Source organism: Tribolium castaneum, chromosome 2, assembly GCF_031307605.1.
Source record: "Tribolium castaneum strain GA2 chromosome 2, icTriCast1.1, whole genome shotgun sequence".
Taxonomy (NCBI): Eukaryota; Metazoa; Arthropoda; class Insecta; order Coleoptera; family Tenebrionidae; genus Tribolium; species Tribolium castaneum.
The window spans coordinates 17,941,939-17,965,701 of NC_087395.1; the positions used below are offsets into that span (position 1 = coordinate 17,941,939).

General features: G+C 31.4%; 1 protein-coding gene across 3 annotated transcripts; it reads right to left on the reverse strand.

Moving 5' to 3' along the window:
- Positions 1-9,710: 9,710 nt before the first annotated feature.
- On the reverse strand, positions 9,711-23,639 carry Eaat2 (Excitatory amino acid transporter 2). Of its 3 annotated transcripts, none has more exons than XM_008194755.3 (8): positions 23,464-23,639; positions 19,380-19,541; positions 18,607-18,943; positions 18,446-18,488; positions 12,583-13,256; positions 12,402-12,536; positions 9,953-10,061; positions 9,711-9,900 (listed from the first exon to the last, which is right to left on the reverse strand). In XM_008194755.3, exons 2-8 carry the CDS (start codon positions 19,522-19,524, stop codon positions 9,808-9,810), a joined length of 1,536 nt encoding a protein of 511 aa, XP_008192977.1. In that variant the 5' UTR covers positions 19,525-19,541; positions 23,464-23,639; the 3' UTR covers positions 9,711-9,807. The 3 variants fall into 3 exon arrangements, with proteins under 3 accessions (XP_008192977.1, XP_008192969.1, XP_970097.2); XM_008194747.3 differs by lacking the exon at positions 23,464-23,639 and adding an exon at positions 20,174-20,375; XM_965004.4 differs by lacking the exon at positions 23,464-23,639 and adding an exon at positions 20,023-20,164.
- Positions 23,640-23,763: the final 124 nt, after the last annotated feature.

Consider the following 23,763-nt stretch of genomic DNA (forward strand, 5'->3'; position numbering starts at 1 on the left):
AAAATGTTTATTTGCATTAAATTTTGAGCAAGCCACTTTCATTCATTGAAATTAAAGGCAAAATTTCGTGTCAATAAATTATTTGAGTGGTTTATTTTATTTATAGTTACTGTATTTAAAATGTGTCACTCAAAATATCACTTTTCAATACCGCATTTAAAGATTTTAATTGCAATTAAGTTTTATGAAATTATTGGTTTGTGAAATAAATAAATACGACACAGCAATAAAATACACCTACCTTCATATCGCTTCCACGTTGGCTACCGTTTGTAGCATTAAAAAAAATTAAAAACAACACCAATAAAAAATCTTTATTTGCATGAAAATTACAACAAGCGACATAATTTTACGGCTGTAAAAAACAGTCAACAATGTTATATTTAAGGATTGCTCTAATTGGTCAAATTAGTCAATAACTAATTTGTCCGGCAAGAACCACGTGGAGGTTTAGAGCATTCTTGCCAGGAAAAATGGATATAAGGATGAGGTAAACAATGATTATTTCAAATGAATGGAATAAAGGAATTATTGGTTTGTGAAATGAAAAAATAGTACACAAAAATCAAAGCTTTTTCACTTGGCGTTAAATAAATGCTCTTACCTTTATACTGCATCTGCTACCATTTGTAGCAAAACCTAAAAAATAAATTAAAAACACAACCAACAAAAAAATTAATTTGTAGGAAAGTTACAACAAGCGACTTTAATAAATATTATACAGAATAAAGAATACACAATACGATATAATATATGGCACACAAGCTATTAAATCAACACATCACAAGATAAAACGCAAAAAAATGCACCTACCTTCATATGGCTTCTGCGTTGGCTACTGTTTGTAGCAAGACATTTAAAAAATTAAAACAACACCAATAAAAATCTTTATTTGCATGAAAGTTACAACAAGCAACGTTTGTCAATATTAAACAAAATAAAAAATACACAATACGTTTCAATTTGTGGCAATTAAAATTCAAATCAAATTCAATACCTCAGTAAATAAATGCACTTACCTTCATATCGCTTCCACGTTGGCTACCGTTTGTAGCATTAAAAAAAATAATAATAAAAATGAAACCAAAAAAAAATGTTTATTTGCATTAAATTTTGAGCAAGCCACTTTCATTCATTGAAATTAAAGGCAAAATTTCGTGGCAATAAATTATTTGAGTGGTTTATTTTATTTATAGTTACTGTATTTTAAATGTGTCACTCAAAATATCACTTTTCAATACCGCATTTAAAGATTTTAATTGCAATTAAGTTTTATGAAATTATTGGTTTGTGAAATAAATAAATACGACACAGCAATAAAATACACCTACCTTCATATCGCTTCCACGTTGGCTACCGTTTGTAGCATTAAAAAAAATAATAAAAATGAAACCAAAAAAAAAATAAAAATGAAACCAAAAAAAATGTTTATTTGCATTAAATTTTGAGCAAGCCACTTTCATTCATTGAAATTAAAGGCAAAATTTCGTGGCAATAAATTATTTGAGTGGTTTATTTTATTTATAGTTACTGTATTTAAAATGTGTCACTCAAAATATCACTTTTCAATACCGCATTTAAAGATTTTAATTGCAATTAAGTTTTATGAAATTATTGGTTTTTTGAAATAAATAAATACGACACAGCAATAAAATACACCTACCTTCATATCGCTTCCACGTTGGCTACCGTTTGTAGCATTAAAAAAAATAATAATAAAAATGAAACCAAAAAAAAATAATAATAAAATGAAACCAAAAAAAATGTTTATTTGCATTAAATTTTCAGCAAGCCACTTTCATTCATTGAAATTAAAGGCAAAATTTCGTGGCAATAAATTATTTGAGTGGTTTATTTTATTTATAGTTACTGTATTTAAAATGTGTCACTCAAAATATCACTTTTCAATACCGCATTTAAAGATTTTAATTGCAATTAAGTTTTATGAAATAAATAAATACGACACAGCAATAAAATACACCTACCTTCATATCGCTTCCACGTTGGCTACCGTTTGTAGCATTAAAAAAAATAATAAAAATGAAACCAAAAAAAAAAAAATAAAAATGAAACCAAAAAAAATGTTTATTTGCATTAAATTTTGAGCAAGCCACTTTCATTCATTGAAATTAAAGGCAAAATTTCGTGGCAATAAATTATTTGAGTGGTTTATTTTATTTATAGTTACTGTATTTAAAATGTGTCACTCAAAATATCACTTTTCAATACCGCATTTAAAGATTTTAATTGCAATTAAGTTTTATGAAATAAATAAATACGACACAGCAATAAAATACACCTACCTTCATATCGCTTCCACGTTGGCTACCGTTTGTAGCATTAAAAAAAATAATAAAAATAAAACCAAAAAAAAATGTTTATTTGCATTAAATTTTGAGCAAGCCACTTTCATTCATTGAAATTAAAGGCAAAATTTCGTGGCAATAAATTATTTGAGTGGTTTATTTTATTTATAGTTACTGTATTTAAAATGTGTCACTCAAAATATCACTTTTCAATACCGCATTTAAAGATTTTAATTGCAATTAAGTTTTATGAAATTATTGGTTTTTTGAAATAAATAAATACGACACAGCAATAAAATACACCTACCTTCATATCGCTTCCACGTTGGCTACCGTTTGTAGCATTAAAAAAAATAATAATAAAAATGAAACCAAAAAAAAAATAATAATAAAAATGAAACCAAAAAAAAATGTTTATTTGCATTAAATTTTGAGCAAGCCACTTTCATTCATTGAAATTAAAGGCAAAATTTCGTGGCAATAAATTATTTGAGTGGTTTATTTTATTTATAGTTACTGTATTTAAAATGTGTCACTCAAAATATCACTTTTCAATACCGCATTTAAAGATTTTAATTGCAATTAAGTTTTATGAAATTATTGGTTTTTTGAAATAAATAAATACGACACAGCAATAAAATACACCTACCTTCATATCGCTTCCACGTTGGCTACCGTTTGTAGCATTAAAAAAAATAATAAAAATGAAACCAAAAAAAAATGTTTATTTGCATTAAATTTTGAGCAAGCCACTTTCATTCATTGAAATTAAAGGCAAAATTTCGTGGCAATAAATTATTTGAGTGGTTTATTTTATTTATAGTTACTGTATTTAAAATGTGTCACTCAAAATATCACTTTTCAATACCGCATTTAAAGATTTTAATTGCAATTAAGTTTTATGAAATTATTGGTTTTTTGAAATAAATAAATACGACACAGCAATAAAATACACCTACCTTCATATCGCTTCCACGTTGGCTACCGTTTGTAGCATTAAAAAAAAATAATAATATAAATGAAATAAAAAAAAATGTTTATTTGCATTAAATTTTGAGCAAGCCACTTTCATTCATTGAAATTAAAGGCAAAATTTCGTGGCAATAAATTATTTGAGTGGTTTATTTTATTTATAGTTACTGTATTTAAAATGTGTCACTCAAAATATCACTTTTCAATACCGCATTTAAAGATTTTAATTGCAATTAAGTTTTATGAAATTATTGGTTTTTTGAAATAAATAAATACGACACAGCAATAAAATACACCTACCTTCATATCGCTTCCACGTTGGCTACCGTTTGTAGCATTAAAAAAAAAAAATAATATAAATGAAATAAAAAAAAATGTTTATTTGCATTAAATTTTGAGCAAGCCACTTTCATTCATTGAAATTAAAGGCAAAATTTCGTGGCAATAAATTATTTGAGTGGTTTATTTTATTTATAGTTACTGTATTTAAAATGTGTCACTCAAAATATCACTTTTCAATACCGCATTTAAAGATTTTAATTGCAATTAAGTTTTATAAAATTATTGGTTTGTGAAATAAATAAATACGACACAGCAATAAAATACACCTACCTTCATATCGCTTCCACGTTGGCTACCGTTTGTAGCATTAAAAAAAATTAAAAACAACACCAATAAAAAATCTTTATTTGCATGAAAATTACAACAAGCGACATAATTTTACGGCTGTAAAAAACAGTCAACAATGTTATATTTAAGGATTGCTCTAATTGGTCAAATTAGTCAATAACTAATTTGTCCGGCAAGAACCACGTGGAGGTTTAGAGCATTCTTGCCAGGAAAAATGGATATAAGGATGAGGTAAACAATGATTATTTCAAATGAATGGAATAAAGGAATTATTGGTTTGTGAAATGAAAAAATAGTACACAAAAATCAAAGCTTTTTCACTTGGCGTTAAATAAATGCTCTTACCTTTATACTGCATCTGCTACCATTTGTAGCAAAACCTAAAAAATAAATTAAAAACACAACCAACAAAAAAATTAATTTGTAGGAAAGTTACAACAAGCGACTTTAATAAATATTATACAGAATAAAGAATACACAATACGATATAATATATGGCACACAAGCTATTAAATCAACACATCACAAGATAAAACGCAAAAAAATGCACCTACCTTCATATGGCTTCTGCGTTGGCTACTGTTTGTAGCAAGACATTTAAAAAATTAAAACAACACCAATAAAAATCTTTATTTGCATGAAAGTTACAACAAGCAACGTTTGTCAATATTAAACAAAATAAAAAATACACAATACGTTTCAATTTGTGGCAATTAAAATTCAAATCAAATTCAATACCTCAGTAAATAAATGCACTTACCTTCATATCGCTTCCACGTTGGCTACCGTTTGTAGCATTAAAAAAAATAATAATAAAAATGAAACCAAAAAAAAATGTTTATTTGCATTAAATTTTGAGCAAGCCACTTTCATTCATTGAAATTAAAGGCAAAATTTCGTGGCAATAAATTATTTGAGTGGTTTATTTTATTTATAGTTACTGTATTTTAAATGTGTCACTCAAAATATCACTTTTCAATACCGCATTTAAAGATTTTAATTGCAATTAAGTTTTATGAAATTATTGGTTTGTGAAATAAATAAATACGACACAGCAATAAAATACACCTACCTTCATATCGCTTCCACGTTGGCTACCGTTTGTAGCATTAAAAAAAATAATAAAAATGAAACCAAAAAAAAAATAAAAATGAAACCAAAAAAAATGTTTATTTGCATTAAATTTTGAGCAAGCCACTTTCATTCATTGAAATTAAAGGCAAAATTTCGTGGCAATAAATTATTTGAGTGGTTTATTTTATTTATAGTTACTGTATTTAAAATGTGTCACTCAAAATATCACTTTTCAATACCGCATTTAAAGATTTTAATTGCAATTAAGTTTTATGAAATTATTGGTTTTTTGAAATAAATAAATACGACACAGCAATAAAATACACCTACCTTCATATCGCTTCCACGTTGGCTACCGTTTGTAGCATTAAAAAAAAATAATAATATAAATGAAATAAAAAAAAATGTTTATTTGCATTAAATTTTGAGCAAGCCACTTTCATTCATTGAAATTAAAGGCAAAATTTCGTGGCAATAAATTATTTGAGTGGTTTATTTTATTTATAGTTACTGTATTTAAAATGTGTCACTCAAAATATCACTTTTCAATACCGCATTTAAAGATTTTAATTGCAATTAAGTTTTATGAAATTATTGGTTTTTTGAAATAAATAAATACGACACAGCAATAAAATACACCTACCTTCATATCGCTTCCACGTTGGCTACCGTTTGTAGCATTAAAAAAAAAAAATAATATAAATGAAATAAAAAAAAATGTTTATTTGCATTAAATTTTGAGCAAGCCACTTTCATTCATTGAAATTAAAGGCAAAATTTCGTGGCAATAAATTATTTGAGTGGTTTATTTTATTTATAGTTACTGTATTTAAAATGTGTCACTCAAAATATCACTTTTCAATACCGCATTTAAAGATTTTAATTGCAATTAAGTTTTATAAAATTATTGGTTTGTGAAATAAATAAATACGACACAGCAATAAAATACACCTACCTTCATATCGCTTCCACGTTGGCTACCGTTTGTAGCATTAAAAAAAATAATAATAATAAAAATGAAATAAAAAAAAATGTTTATTTGCATTAAATTTTGAGCAAGCCACTTTCATTCATTGAAATAAAAGGCAAAATTTCGTGGCAATAAATTATTTGAGTGGTTTATTTTATTTATAGTTACTGTATTTAAAATGTGTCACTCAAAATATCACTTTTCAATACCGCATTTAAAGATTTTAATTGCAATTAAGTTTTATGAAATTATTGGTTTGTGAAATAAATAAATACGACACAGCAATAAAATACACCTACCTTCATATCGCTTCCACGTTGGCTACCGTTTGTAGCATTAAAAAAAATAATAATAATAAAAATGAAATAAAAAAAAATGTTTATTTGCATTAAATTTTGAGCAAGCCACTTTCATTCATTGAAATTAAAGGCAAAATTACGTGGCAATAAATTATTTTAGTGTTTTATTTTATTTATAGTTACTGTATTTAAAATGTGTCACTCAAACGCGATCACTAGTCACAGAATTGAAAATTTAAACCGGAAAATTTAGATTTGCTTGAGCACACGTCCGTTCGCGACAACGGCAAGTAACAAACTGAATAAATTGAAGGAAACCGCACAATAATTTAAATAAACCGACCCGACTCACCTCGCCTCCTGCTTCCCGCTCCCGATCTGACCCGTGCCGCTGCTCGCTGTCGACTGAAGCGCTCTCGCCGCCTGCGCCGCACACCTAACCTCGGGACACGTCACGGATGTGACGTCACTTAAGTCTAAAACAAGTCATTACCAGAAATATTCACTGGAAAAATTCGTCAAATTTAGAAACATTCATACACAGAATTATTTAAAATAGAACAGCATTGATCTAAAAAAATTAATTATGACAAATGTATTTGCCTATAAACGTCTAAAATTATAAAAGTTTCGCATGCAGTCAAGGGAAAAATAAAAATGCATGTTTTTATTTAAACAGAAACTGGCAATGTGAAATTTTGGTGCGAAAATTAGTAGTATCGCAATGCGTATAGCCACATTGTTTGTTTGTTTCGTTTTGTTGAAAATTCGGTAGGTTCCAAAAGTAGGGTTATGTTGTCACCCGAAAATGACAAAATTTACACTTTTATGAATTTTGTCTCCATCTCTGCCCTTTCAGAGCGTTATGATAGGACATTTAGGGTCGAAATCTCTACCTTTATTATGTGCTATTGCCAGATAAGGACAAAAGTTCAGAAAGTAGGGTTAGGGTGTATTATGCTCTCTTCTGAAGTGTTAAATTTTAACTTTAATGTTTTTTGTGTGCTTTCCTGCTCTTCTAGAGCGCTATTAATTATTATTGAACATGTTTAAGGACAGACAATTCTACCTTGAGTCAACGACATAAATTTCAGTGAGATTTATTGAAAAATGCACTTCTCGTGTCAACCTTTTCATGAAAAAGGGTGTTTAAACGTTTATAAAGGGTATGTTAACGTGTGTTGTTAACTTTACCACGTAATAAAACATAAAGTATAACTTGGTAATTTTTTACTTTAACTACTTCTGGATTTTCAAGCTGAAACTTACACCAAACGATTCCTCTGAGTGCCCTGATGACCGTACACTATGAATTTTCTTGTGCAAATTGAAAATAACATTAGAAAAATAATTTTTATTTTCACTCACTTTTTACTTGAATCGCCATTTTTGTTGATTTTAATTTGAGTTTATTTTTTATAATATCACGTTAATTTTTATTATTATAGTGGATCAAGGTGTCGTCTTTAGGTTAGACTATTGCCTACTATCGGTTAGGAACAACATGATCTCCAAAAATATAACGTAGTAATGAGCTCCAGAAGGTTTACGTAGATAGGTGCGTTTTTCCCAAAAGTGAGTTTTTTGAGATCGAACCGCAAGTGAGTCACACTGCGAGGAGACTCCCATAGACAGAAGTTGCAAACATAAGGTGCCAGACCGGTGCCAGTTTGGCTGATTGCAAGTATGTCTTTATCATCGATTCGGTGACCACTATTAGTTTCGTAAACTTAATGGATTTAGTAAATATCTTTAACATTAAATGTGATCGTGTCATGTTGGGTAAAATTCTTCCATCTGTGCTGTCTGTGCATCCACCTTTTCAAATACAATTAAGAAATTTTCATAATAATTGTATTTGATAAGGTATTGACATCATTTTGACGTGAGCAAAAATTAAAAAAATATAAAGTAATCGGAATTATTTTAAATTCGCGCCCATGGCCTCCTTGATGTATGGAAACAACTTCGTTGTTCAGGCCTGGCGCATCATTAAGTTCGCCTGATTCTCCACTGGCGCTGCATTTAGCGGACTGACGTTTATTTGACAAATACCATTTTTGAGGTTAAAGACTAATAAATTTGAAAGGTGTAAGTGTGCAAACGTTAAATACGTTGGGAATGTGACAATAATTCTAAAGTTATGCCCTGAATGAACGTTTGGATAGTGTAACTCTTGCAGGAAATCATTTTACGATCATTTGGAGTTTTTATTTTCAGCTTCAAAAGATATACAAATTATTTCAGGGTGAATTGGTGGTTCGTCATCGTTTATGAGTATTTTAAGCATAACCTACGGCACTAGTACGTAGACACAGAGGCAGAGAAAACGACGTTTCAAAGTATCTTTCATTTATTATGCATACTCTATGGTTTTAGCAATGGTTTAGGTAGAATGCGTGATTTTTAAGACATGGCTTGAGTTTTCTGAAAGGTATTTGCAATCTTTTAACCAGCAGATATTTGCAATACATCATTTAGGCAAATGAAACTATTTGCCACACACGTATTTTCAAACCCTGCTATTGTTAATTTAGCTTTAGTAAAATGTACAAAGAAAGTCGTTTTTTCAAATGAAATGGTTTAAAAAAGCTCGATCCAGCGTTCCTCTGCTGCGTTACTCCCTGCTGAAGTGTCTCTGGACCGTCCGTTCCAAAGTCCCTGTCTGGACCTCTGCTTACTCTCACGCACTGCTAGTGGATCACCAAACTTCCGAAAAAACTCTACTACTTTATTAATTTTTTTGAGTTTTTGTATTTAGAATTTATCATTAACAATGTGGGCTCTTTTGCACCTTCTCTTCTGCTGATTGTACTTGTTAAATTTAATTTTTTTCGGATTTAACCTCACAAATGCTATTTGTCAGATAAACGTCAGTGCGCTAAATAGGGCGCCATCTACGGTTTCGAAAAAACCGCTGAAGCTTATCGATGCGCCAGGCCTGAACAACGAAGTTGTCTCCATACATCAAGGAGGCCATGTTCGCGCCATTTTTAGTACGTGATGATGCGGCTAGATGGCTTCAGCTAGGAATTCATTGCCAACCATTATGTTCCGCTTCTATAAAAGTGTTATTCTAGGGGAATATCTGTTTACAGTGTTTACATCATCATGTTGATGATATTTGCTTTAAAAGAACACCAACTTCGATTTATTTTTCTAAAAGAAATAAAACTAACATAATTTTCAATCAAGTAGGAGGTTTTTCGGATTATTTGTGTCAAAATTTCGCTCAAAAACGAGTTGATTCGAGTGAAAGAAACTATAAAATAATAACATTAATTTCGGTTTGTTTTTGTGATAGTTCGTTGTAGTTTTTTTTTTTGTTAAATACAAAAACGAATTAAATATAACAAAACAATCAAAATAACATCTGTGATTTATAGCTTGATAGTAATGAGTAATGACTGTGTAAATAAATGTGAGTGGAGCAAGTTTATTAAAAAATAATGTTCGATATGTATACATAAATATGTTTATTCATTGAGCTAAATCCTAAACTATGGTGTGTACAAACTAGCATCACAAATTAATTTAGGGTTGTTGAAATATTGCATTACTTTGTAGCACCATTATTTAGTCCACGATCTATAACAATATCACTAGGTTCGAAGTCTTTTTGTAGGTTATTATCGAAACTGCTCGATTCCTGTTGAAAAAAATTGTAAGCGAACACATATCTTGATGAAACAGTTAATTACCTGGAAAAGAATTGCGTCGCAAGCCATCAATTCTTTTTTCGACAGTTTTTCAACAACAGCGGCCGCATAACAATCACCTAACATATTATTGGTGGTACGGAATCGATCTCTGAAAAATGTGCATTGTTTACTGGAACTTGGGCAAGCCATAGTCGGGGAGCAAGCCACCCAAATACGGATACAAAAACATTTTTGAAAAAACAAAATCTGGGCAAATTTTGTGTTTACATCCTCATATCTTCCTTTTGGCTCAAGCTATAAATTCCATTTTTTTTTGAACGTACACATGAAGGTTAATTTTGCCAAAAGAAAACTGCGAAAACACGCGAAAGTTAGTATTTTTGTAACCACTCATATTTTTTAATTTTAAAAACAAGAATCCGAAATAATTGCAGCTCATTTTTTCTGTTACAAACATTTTGAGATCCAAATAAACAAAGATCAATTAATTAGCATCGCTTAAAATGATGATAAATTGCTTGAAACTGAAAATTAAGTAACTAGTTTTAATTTAAAGATGTGTCTAGTTATAAAACGAGCTCCTGCAATCGGTTTTTGTCTCTGATTACAACTATCCTAACTATTCTCAATAAATCAGCATCACATGATGGTAAATTTGAAAATTCTCGTCAATTACATATTTATTTGTAATATTTACAAAAATTTCAATACCATAACATTTTTTAAACATAGGTTTCACAGATACTGTGAAAATATTGTTACCTAGTTATGCATATCAAAGCTAAAATACACAAAAAAGGTACGAAGCAATATTCATTTAATTTTAAGGGTATAATAATCAATCATTGTGGTAAGTTTAGAAAGTTAGTCAGCTGTTTAATTTTTTCTGCGTATATTTCATGATTTTTTGTTGCAAAGTCCCTCTCATTTAAAGCGTTTAGGGTGGACTAGTTTTAAAAAATACATTGTTGTAACAATTGTAACCATAGTAATTATAGTAGGGGTTTACCTGACGATTGTAAAATCCACCTTAAGCTAGAAGAACAAAGTTAATAATGATATTTTTTAGTTAAAATCATCTAATTGTGTCAATGTTTGCTGTTTAAATTATTTAAAATTGATTTAGACATTGAATAATTTTGTTATCAAACCCCGTGAAAATATTATGATCGTACCTAAAGGAAAAATGTTTATTACTCATTAGTTACCTGATTTCAGACACTTTTGAGTTATTTACCTTATTTTTGAGTTAGATATTTAAAACAAATTGACAAAAAAGGAAAAAAATGTGATTAAATTATATAATTTCAAGCGATTAAAGTACCAAAAACGTGTTTTTTGATGTCACATTAATTGATTCTTCTTATTATTTACCATTTTGGTTCTCAAAATGTTTGTAACAAAAAAAATTAACGGCAAAAAAATCGGAGTTTATTTTTACGCTCAGCTGAATGTCTTTTATCACTATCCGAAAGTGATTCTGACAATTATTTGAACCATTAGTTTTATTTCATTAAAAAAATAATAAAGCTTGTATTAACACTGTTAACACGTTAAGACTTAACTTAACATTCAGTCAGAAATCTTTTGCAAAAAAATGAAGTGTCTAACTTCAGAATACGAATATCTAAAGGTTAGGATACGAAACGACGTACAAATAAAACGTTCCCGTCCTCGATAGTTCCGTTAATGCCGACAGAAAGCGCAGTCTAAGTTTTCACAGCAATGAATTTGAAAAAAAAAATGGTTGTCTTTGTGTAACGGTTAACACATAGCAAACAAAAAATACAGACAGAGCATTAAATTCTGAATAGTAAAATATAAACATAATGCAAAAATTTAATCGTAAACCTTTTTTAAAAAAATTTCAAACTTTTACCAACTTGCACTCTGCCCCATATTTTTAAAAACGCTGCAAATACGGTTACAGATACAAGAAAAATGTTAAGAAGAAAGTTGTAGAGAATTTAAATTACTACAAAAAAATCAGCGAGACCACATCCTTATCTTCAACTAGACCTCAAAGTCATTGAAAGACGCTCAAGCGATGGATTTGCTTCATTTTGCTGTTAAATTAACAGGTCTGCCTTTTTTTCCACGTAATGAGTGATTTGTTTGGATTTAAATTAATTTAAAACGATTTGGCACCAAGACGGTATAATGCTTGAAACGCCCTCATATTCACTCTGCCGTACTATATTTTTGGGTTCAGAAAATCCTGCAATTTTAAATCACGTTTCGTCTCCTAACTTATTGCCATCCGTAGTCAAAACTAAAGCTTGAGCGAGTTTGAGTTAACACTGCTAACCCGTTAACAGTCAACATTCAGGGAGAAATCTTTTGCAAAAAATGAAGTGTCTATCTCCAGAGTGATGTAAACACACAATTTGTCTAAAAACTACATTCTGCATCGAACTCGGCAGAAAATTTTACTTATTTACGAATTAGTTTTGTCTTTAGGGGCTTGCTCCCCGACTCTAGTACTTACACAAGCCAATCAACGGCAAACAGTAGGAATACATCTTGATCAGGAATGTCAATAGCTGTGAGAACCATCAGAATGAGCACCAGGGCGGCACTAGGGACACTAGCGGAGGAAAACGACGCCGCCGTTGATGCAAAACTGGAATTCAACATTGAATAAACGAAGTAAAACAGTCGAGGACTACCAAACAGTGATGAGTTCCCCAACTCCTAGATAAATACTATTGGTTTGGGCGAAAAACACCGAGGCCACGGCGACGAAGAGCGCCGTCCCGTCCATGTTAATATTGCAGCCAATCGGCAAAACAAACCTCGTGATTCTGGAATCGATTTTGAGCTTATCTTCCATGAGAGTGAAGGTGACAGGAAGCGCGGCAGCTGTGGAAGCTGTAGCAAAGGCCGTTAGGGTCCCTTGGACCAGGCCCAAGTAGAACTTGAACGGGTTTTTGCGCAAGAATAAGCAGTAAATCGCCTGCATGATCACGAGCTGATAGATGAAGACGCCGATGATGACAGTGGCGATGAACCAGCCCAGCTGGGCCATCACCAGCGCGATGTTGTTGACGGAGAGGATCTTGCCCGCGATGACGCTGCTGACCCCGATGGGAGTCAGCCAGATGACGCCGGTGACCATCTTCATCACCACGTCGAAAATCACGGAGAAAAACTCGATGACGATCTTGGCCTTCTGGCCCAGAGTGCCAAGGATTGTGCCGAAGGCCAGGCAGAAAACGACGATGCCTATCGTGTTGGTTCCTGATCTGTATTTGATTACAGCCATTGTGACGTCAATGGTATAAAATACGCCGCTTGTTTCGTTAAACACTCTTTCGGTCACATTGACGTAATCAGTGTGGGCCTGGAAAATCGAAACGCTGTACCATCTGCCCCACAGTCACGCAAACAAACCGGGATAGGCAGGGGGTATTTATTAGCATGATGGTAATAATAGACAATGACGATTCACCTTTCGCCTTTCCCTTTTTACCCCAAGAACTCATTTACTTATGGCTTTTTAGCCCGAATGAAATTTTGATGAAAGGTAATTTTGTCGTACCTGAACCCTTAAAACAATTTAACAATTGCTTGCCTTTATTCAGCACTAAATAAAATTTTAACATTTTGAATTTTTGAATAATTATAGTGGTTTAGGGCTGCTTTTATTACACAAAAAAATTACAACATTCTAACAGCGTTTTCTTAATAAACAAATCTTTTCATTAGAATATCAATATATCAAAGATATATTAGATGTTTCAAAACTATAAAAACGCCAACGTCGCATGTTCTCTCAAAATTAGCTGTTATTAATTATTTATGCACTTCAAGACAAATAATAGCTAATGTAATTTTACTGCGAGATCTAAACATTAATTACAATTTTATCAATCTTATTTAAAAAATAATTCGGTAATATGCGAAGTTGGCGTTTTTATAGTTTTGAAACAGCTAATATATCTTCGTAATAACAGCTCTAATAACAGGCGACATTCTATAAAGGGTGATTTTCTAAAAACCTTGAATATCTCCGAAAATAAGCACATTAAATTTCAAAGTCGACTTTATAGTAAAGGAACCATTTTTGAACAGCGAATTGAAAACAGCGTAAAATCTAACTTCATAAAAAATTATTGAAACTCAAAAAAGAGCCGAATTTCTAGTAAAAATACCTTTCATTTGAAGTATCATAAAGAAGGCAATGCCATTTAAAATTTTAAAGGGGTTGTTTGTATTACAAAGTGGGTTGGTGTTACAACTTTCAAAACTACACTAAATAAATACAGAATTTCCTAATTTTTTGTTTATGTTATGAGATATTTAAGTTTTTGAAAAATCACCCTGTATTTCCTGTTATGCAAAATCTAAATTTGTCGAAATTAAAAGTGAAGTAGACTAATAAAATAGCCAAATTCTGATTTTTTTGTTCTGACAGTCTTTCTCAGTAAAAACGCTCGACAAAAATAGAAGCCCAGACAAATTTTTGCCATGTTCTAACTTGTATTAGAAAATTTACTGAAAATTAATAAAATTCTCAAAAAAAGTTTTAAATTGAACGTAACAGACAAAAAACCTAATTCAGATGTAATTTTATAATTTTGTTTTGGTAAGAATTACATTCATAATTTTGATTTTCTGACTCGTTTTGGCAAGATTTCTTGGAATTACGTTGAAAGGTTGGGTAAAAAACTTTTTAAAATTATAATTTTGCAAAAATAATTTTCAGATTTGAATTTGCACTGAATCTGCTTTGTTTTGGCAAAATCCCTGAAAATTATTGAATTTCTCAGTAAAGAATCGCTTATTTAAGGTAAGCGAAAAGGTTGAGAATTAAAAAAATTTAATTTTACAATAACGAATATGTGACATTTTTGGTAAAAACTAATATACACCTAAAGTACAAAGTATTTTTATGAAACCCTCCAAAAGTATTGATTGCTTTTAGATTTTATCATTTACATTACCAAAAAACATTCGACGTTTTCGATTTTCGAGGCTGAAAACACCTTCAGCAAAACAACAAAAGTAACTACAGAGTCGCTATAAGTATGGAAACAGCCAAATATTTTTCTATTAAAAATATTTCTCAAAAAGTCTTAAAAATATTAAATTTGAGTTATCTGTCATAGTTTTTGACTTATGTAAATTTTGTGAAAATAATGTCTGCGTAGACATAAAAAATTATAACTTTTCTCGAAAGTTTTCCATTGTTTTCTATCAATCATACTTTTCTGTTTTTATAAAGACTACTAAAATTGTTTCCTTAGTGATGTACTCCTGTTTCTGTTACAATTTCTGTAACAATTTTTAATGTTGTGAAAGATATTATTTTCAGAATAGTATAGAAATGTTAAATTTTACGACTTACTCAATTTTTTTTCAAAAAAAAACATCAATGATGTAATAAAATATAGGGTGTCATTGTCGTCTGTAATTTGTCAGTTTCAGAAAATCGTAGTAGCCATGGAATGTCGACTCAGAGTTCGCCTTTACTGCAAAATATACGCCAAAGGTTGAGGAATCGATTGTAAAAAAGTTTATTAAGTCACCTTGAATAGTTCTAAAGTTATAAATTTTTCTGTGGGTCTACTCAAACAAATTGACATAAGTAAAAAAATATAACAAACAGTTTAAGAAACCCACCTGCGTTGTATCAACAATTTAGTGGAGATTAAAAAAATGTCACAAAAATTTGGGGTTTTATTAAAAAAACAGAACTTAGTTAGGTATTTTATTTCGAAACACACTATAAACAAATTGCATAATTTCTAAAATATGCCTTTTTATAAAATCAATCGTTAAAAAAAAAGAATTAAGTTGATAGCTCGCATCGAAAAACAGTTATGGAGCTTGCACGTACGCCTGGGTCACCCTGTATATTAGAAACTGAATCAGTTTCATGTTATTATCTCGAGGATTATCTTATAACAACCGAATTACAACGGGTTTTAACAACTAATGTGGGCTTGGAACAAATGAACAGGCGTTAAAAATTGTGGTGTAGAGGCCTTGAAACTAAATAATTTGAACATATTTTTTCTGAATTATTAGGTATTAAGTACTAATTCTTTATTATGTTAAAAACGAAGGCAAAATAATCAATTATATCGTAGAAAAACAAATCCTATTTTTTAGATAAGTCTTGTCGTAAGCCACTCAATATTTCACTTCAAAACGGAATCAAAAATAATCGCGATTCAGGATGAATGAACAATATAATAATAAAACAAAAAAATAACAGAAGATACACTAAAATATGCGACCTGTGACCATTTGACATTATAATTAGACTAATTTTTTTCTTAAACTTGTAAGAGTCTAACAATAAAATTTCAAACGATAATTGTTAACTAGAATAATTTTTTTCAGTTTTTTTTCTCAGTTTGCATCAGTTTATCATTCACAAAGAAAAAAAACGTCTACTCTAATTATAAATTCAAAATGATAGCATGGTATTATTAACAGACAGCGACTCTAAAAGCTAACAATTTGACACAAAATTAAGACCGCTGTTAAAATTTAGGGAGGCGTAAAGGTAGCTTGCCAATTGAGCTGAAAAAAATAAGTTTGTTCTTCATGATGAGCTTAGAAAATCGTCAGAGTAGGTTGTTTCAAAAAAATTAATATAATTTGCAGAATTCAAAAAGCAAAGGAATATGTCGAAAAATTTTGTTCTTCCATGATCACAATTTTGGCGGAGCTGATAGTGCACTAGTTATTTCTTTCGTAAAATATTTATTTTCAACAAACAAAACAAAAAACGCTTATTGATTCCAAACACGTAATAATTCAATTAGTTTTTCACGTTAATTCTGATTGGGAAATCTAATCTTGAGCTTCTACAGATCCACCCCCATACACAATTCCGTTTAATATGTCATTTTACGTCCAATACGTAATGACACCATTTTACTAAAATACACATAATGTGTTTGCCTCGTATTTAACCAAAATTTTACATGTATTTTAGTTAACTTGTAGACGAAAAACAACATAATTAACATAATTGTATTTATTAGTTGTATTAGTAGGTGGAATTGTAGGAAACAGCATTAGGATTTTTGAGTTAATTTTTTATTTGTAATCTATTTTGTTTATTTAAAGCACGCAGCCACGTGTATAAATCCAACTTTCAAAAATGCGCGTTTTTTAATGTCCATGGCAACATCAATAACCCAAAAAACGTGAAGTATAAATGGCAACTTTTTAATGATTTTTTATTATTCGGAAGTAAAATTACCGTTGGGGGCGCCACTGAGCTAGGTCGAAAACAGTAACCATAAATGGCGGGAAAATGTTTATTCGGATATTTTGAGCGTTGTACGAATTTTGGGGCTTCACAATTATTACATTGCTTATGCGGAATGATTATTGCATCTTTGATGCAAGAAACTTATGTTGACAAATGAGAGATGACGAGGAAAACACGAATAACGAATGACTGTTTGGTTCACTTTCTTTATTGGAAAATTATTACAAAGACATTGAAAAGCCTACCTTTTGGCATAATTTACGTTTAAATGTATCAGCAGTTGTTAATCTTTATTGTAGTTTTGTAGATTTACCGCAGCATTTCATGATTTTTTCAGTGGAAAATTCTAACCTAAAATTCATAACACTTCACTAATTTATTGGTTTCTTGAGCCAAACTTTGTGTTCGCTGTGATCCATTACTTATAATCTTTAATTAGACAACTGTTTGATAACACTTTGTAATCAAAATTTAAATATTTTTCACATTTTATCCACTTTCAAGTTCCAACAATAAACACTTTATACCACGAAAAACTACAGAACCAAAGTCAACGCTAGTATTTACCACCACGTACTTTTAAAGTAATTCTTTCTATTGTAAGTAATTAACACTATACACGCAAAATTGTTGATCAATTCATTAAATGTCAGTTAAATGTGGCGTTACGAAAATTTATTTACTGTTTTCGACATAGTTCAAAAGTCATCACCAGAGGGTGTCTAGTTAATTTTATTTCCGAATAATGACAATCAATTCCATGACAAGTGATCTTTAATATTTAATATTAATATTAATATTAATATCACTATTTATTATTTCAAAGTGTACCAATAAAAAAAATAACGTAAAGTATTCGTGGATAACTAGTCTTTCACACTTGCTCTATTTCGGGCACTCCGGCTACGCCGTCGTGCTCGAAAGGTCGCGCGTGTTAGCATAGGTTAGCTGATTTCATAGATTATAATAAATCTACGAAGTTAAGCAGCACTGACCCCGGTCATTCCTTGGATGGGTGACCGGATAATGTAATGCCAAAAGATCGCAACTAACTCGTCTTTCGGAGGAGACGTTAAGCCGTCGGTCCCGGTCACTACTAGTGGTCGTTAGGTCAGGTCCGAGGCACTTGGGTGATGGCACCATACACATATTTCTTTTTTTTTTCTTCAGTATGCTATTTTATCGTTTAAATTCAGGTACGACAAAGTTCTATTGCCGTCAAAATTTTGAGACAAAATCGAAAAATGCGTTTATCATTTTGAATAAGTACCCCCTAGTCGGCCCCCGGAAGTACTTACTTGCTGAAAAGTGGCTTGAAAAATATTATCGGCGACGACGTTTCTAAAAATAAAAATGCCAAGTAAACCAAAATTGTCGTGTGCGTGTCCCTCGATTGGTGTAAGTACTCAAACCCGTCCGGCTCGTGTTGCAACGGATTAAATTTAGCCAAAGTGGTTACCTGCCCAAGTCCAATAAGCTATCTAAGACGGAAGCGCTCCGTTTCTGCACTTCCGACTCGATTTTGTCGGCTTTGAGTCCGGGATCACCTGGATGGACGAGCACGGCCAGGATCACGCCCAGCACCGCGTTAATCACCGACGTGGCCAGGAAGTACAGGAAGGTCCTGAGGGCGATGCGCCCGTTGAGGCGCGCGTTCAGGCTCGCGCTCCCCGCGATCAGGCTGGACATGATCAGCGGCAGAATGATCAGCTTGAGGATCCGCATGAACAGCTCCCCGGGATACGACAGCAGGATTATTGTGCTCTTTGATGGAGGCAGCGGACGGAGGCCGAAGCCTGAAATCGGGACGGCAATTAACGTTTTGAAATAATGCCAGTCCGGGGTATTTTTGAACCCAGAAGATCATTTTTAATTAATCTTTGACGCGGCGCTAAATATACATTCTTGTTTACTTGGAATTTTTTTCAATTGGGTGGCGCGCGTGCGATATCGGAAGTGTTATGCGATTAAGAGAAGACCCACACAATTAAAATCTTCCTATTTAGAAGCGAATTTAAGGCCAAGGCTGATTATTGCATCATGGGAAAATCTAGCACACAAGAAGTCGGCATCAGTGGCAAAGCTACTACAATCAGGACTTGCTTGTGTCGAATATTACTTATTGATCGGAGCACGCATGCAGCAAATTCGAACAATCGCTCGGAAATTTTTATCAACTGCGTAATTTGACTTGATTTAGTTTTGTTTAAAAGGGCACTAAATTCTACTCACCGACAACAGCGCCAACGGCAACTCCTAGGAGAGTCAGTAGAAGGAGCAAGTTTTCCGCGACCCATTTCCTGATCCCGGTCAACTCTTTGTTTTCACCTGGCTGTTCTGTACATTCCACTTTTGCATCGGCAGTGTCGGATGACATTTGGGCAAATAAATAGTCTAGAAACATGAAGACGGGAGAAAATTAAGTGCGGAAGGGCAAAGCACCTCGTTATTGAATAAAATGCTAGACATTCGCTGTTTGGTTTTAACCCAACTTGGCACTTGGCCATTACGGAGCGTACAATTGGTATCTACGTGTTTACTGTCCATAGACAATTTTTGTAAAATCGATGGGTTGATGACGCACTTCCCCCATCATTTGGGCAGGTGCAGCCAAAACGATAAGAGATATTGAACGCTCTACACTACAAATAATTACAAATAAGCGGTTTTTTAATGCGAAAAAAAGGCTTGACCCAAATTTCATTCATGGATGCAAGCGGGCTGCAATTGCGCCAAGCTTGCGGTCTATTTTTGCGAAAATACGCGAGAGAACGTTGCCCTAATCCGCCGAATTTTCATAAAATCAATAAAACCGAGCGGGAATTTGGCGTGGTCGCGAAAATCGATATTTTGGGTACAAAAAAATGAAAAATACCATCGTTGCTCATGTTGCACAGCCACAACTGTTGACACGACTAATAAATCGCTTTTATAGCAATAAAGCGAGTCGCGCCTCGCTAATAACGTTTGATTGAGCCGGTCATCAATTAACATTACAAATTGATGAAAGAGAAACAAATCGTTACCCGAAAATCTCGAAGACTTTTCTTCCATTCCACGTGTGGAGTGGCCAGTAAACGAAAAACTTGTCTGTTAGCCGTTTTTGTTAATCTTTGAAACTCCTTTTTATCAGCGACACTTTAGTGGTGAAAGCAAAGGAAAATTTAAGCTAGAAAGCGACTGGACCTATCTGCAAAGGATTCAAAACGTAACTGCACAACTGAACTAATTCCAGTTGCGAGGATATTGATTCGGCCCACAGCGCTTATACGTTACGTGGAAAATGGGAAAAGGGGCATTTTTACGATTTGTTGTTGAAAAACGGCTTGCTGTCCACGTGGTAATCGCTTATCGCAAAATATGTAATTTCGTAACGAGGGGCTGATTTATGCGCGTTTGCTTTAATTTTTAATGGCCCATTGATTTTCTACAATTTCAACAAAACCTTTCATCACGGTATAAACATTACGGTTTTATAATGCAATTAGATGATTACTTGTTCGAGAATTCAGACTGTTCAAACTGCGATAACGACTTGGCATTGATTTCCTTCTAAATACAGGGTGTACACTTCAAGAAGTATTCATTTTTAACTTGATTTTAAAATGTTTATTTCATTTGTCTTATGGGGATAATTAAGTTAGAAGATTTTTTTATAACAAAGAAATTTGAAAATCGTTTTTTTAAGCTAAAACTGTACATAAAAATATACGTGTGCTGCAACAAAATATCAAACAGTAGTAAACATTTTTGAAGATTTTTTTAGTTTTTGAAAAAGAAAATAAAAAAAACATTCTTTAAAACGGTTAAACCGACGATTGAGCTAATAATAGATACAACAAAACCATAAAGAGGCTGCGAGTATATTGGTACAATATCAAAAAAATAGCATAAATATCGACGAATTTAGACAAAAATCAATCGAATTATGTACTTTGTACTTTATTTGCAATCAGCTTCGGCTCAATAAATTTTACGTAATTGGTAGTATCTAGTGTGTCTAGAGACACATTTTTCAAATTTTACGGATAATAACTAGTGCTAAAATTGAGAATTTTGTGTAATTCAAATTTTGTACTTAGTTAAATTTGCAGACCCCTATAATAGTGACACAATTAAATGAGGAAAAATATACCTAAAAAAATAAACTTAGATAATGCAAGAACTAATTATCCCCGCATAGTAAAATCATAGTTGGATTATGATAAAGCTTGTATTTTGGTGTAACTGGTCAGAATTTTGTCGTAAATTTTATTTTCTAGTCTTAGTTTTGCTTTTACAAATCTTGGTGGCTTGCTGTAACACGTCGATTTGAGTTTGTACAAATTGGGTTTATTTTGTTGATTCAAGTAAAATAAAAGAATAAAGTTATAAATAATTAGAATAATTAAATACCAAAGGCTTTATTTCTTTGTCCTTGCTTATTTAGTATAAGGTGATTTTTCCATTATTTTTTGTGATTAATTTTTATGCTAAATTAGAAAAATAATAAGTAACAATCACTCTTTAAACCTACGTAAAAAACGGCAAGAACAGAGTCCTTTGCGTGTAAATTATGCAGATATACAAAAGTAAAAAAAATGTGTAAAACACTTTCAGAAACAACATTTTGTGCAAACTACGTGCAGTTTTTAATTTATCCACAACGATAAAATTTTCTGTAGCGGTTTTACGTATTAATTTTTGCTATATGTTAAATACAAAAAGTTTTGAAACAAAAACTAGAAGACGTCCTCATCCACTTGATCTTGCTTAAATAATTCGAATACATTTTGTTATTTTTTTGTTAGTTTTAAAACGACCTCCAAAATATACTTATTTATTTTTCAGACTACTGAGGTTAATACTGGGTTTTTACCATGCGTGAGTGAGAAGAAATCGCGAACAATTAGAATAAAGTAACAAAATATGCGAATAGCTAGTTGTTGATCACTTCTTCTATCGCCGAAAATACGCGTAATAACTAAAAATATACTATATACCGTTAGAACTGGCATAACAACAAAAAACAGTTTAAGTCTTTCGTGCATCAAATCCAGTAGATCTACGTTATCGTAAAATTTTTAAATTTATTTTATTATTTTAAATTATATTAACTAATTCTTTTATATTTTTTAAATTTATCTGAAACATAAACAACTATCAAAAACAGTAAAAAATTGTTGGGTTGTTATTCAAAAATTCAAATGACGTCATTAGTAGTCGTTACCCTATCAAAAACCAATGAAGCCATAAATTTTGGAATAATGTCAAAATGTAGCATTAATAAAAAAACGGTTATTCTATTATAAAACTGTTAAATTTGAAAGGATGTCAAATATTAGTGTTATAAGCAATAATAAAAAAAAAACATGTTTGGGATCTTAATACGTAATGTTAAATTTCAACACTCTTTAAAAAAAAAGGTGCACCGACGACTCAGTGGTACGTTGTGTAGATTACGGGAAAATATTTTTTAAAATCTGGAGTTACAAACTTATTTTGTAAACTTCTTCAGTTTTCATTATTTTTAATGTTTTCATGTTTCACACTAAGTAATCGTTCCCTAACACAATGGTGAATAATTATTTTCAAATTTACAATTAGATTAACATTAATAAAAAAAATAAAATAAAAAATTAACTCCGATGATAAACTTTGCTGATGAAATTAAAACAATTAAACGCATTACCAGATTTTTTTTTACAAGAGTAAAGAACACTACAAATAATTTTTTAAATTATTTAATAAATACTGCGTGTTTATATTTGTTTAAGGTAGATGATTGTGGAAAATAATGTAAAACAATTTCTCAAAAAAATTAACTTCATTTTGGAGTAAAAAAATATTTCATAGATACCAAAACAAATAACTTAATTACTTAAAATTACTATGTATTTATGGGTGTTCGTTTTCCAGAACCACTAGTGCCTCCTTTTTTTTAATTCAAGTTTTCGGTAAAAAGCTACAGAAGCAATCTCAGCATTTTTTAATTTAGGGGTTATTTTCTTTACATATTTTTGTTAAAGAAACGTTTTTTGGAAGTTGAGAACTGAAGCCGAATTGAGCTCAACACCGTGTATAAGTTTGCACGAGTATATTGCATCGTAATTTAATTAGTAGCAATTGTGCAATTGCCCAACGTCCAAATGGAATAATATTTTTTTAATGTCAGAAAAAAACTCACGGAAATTCCTTTGTGGTCGCCACGCGTTGTAATTTATCACACAGTGAGAAAAATAATCTAAAAATGTCTCTTAATAAATTACCACCAATCCAATACCTGATCCACTTAACTAAATTTTTAAAATAGAAAAACTGAGATGTGATAACTTACCGTGTCATGTAACCAATAATTCCTAATCGGCAATTTGCTAAAACCACACTGAGCAAACCGGTTGTGTTTTTCAATTCAATAATCCAACGTGACTTTCACAAATTGTTTACTTCGATTCATAGTCGCCAGGAATGAGTAAAACGCGAATTCAGCGCTGCGACACCTTCAGCCAAAATCAGAGTCTATTTTAATTTGTAACAGCAAGTCTATTGTAATCGCATTGGTGCCGTAATTGGCCAAAATGACACACATAAATTTCAATTGGAACAGGGACAGTAATTGTGGTTGCTACCAACAAAA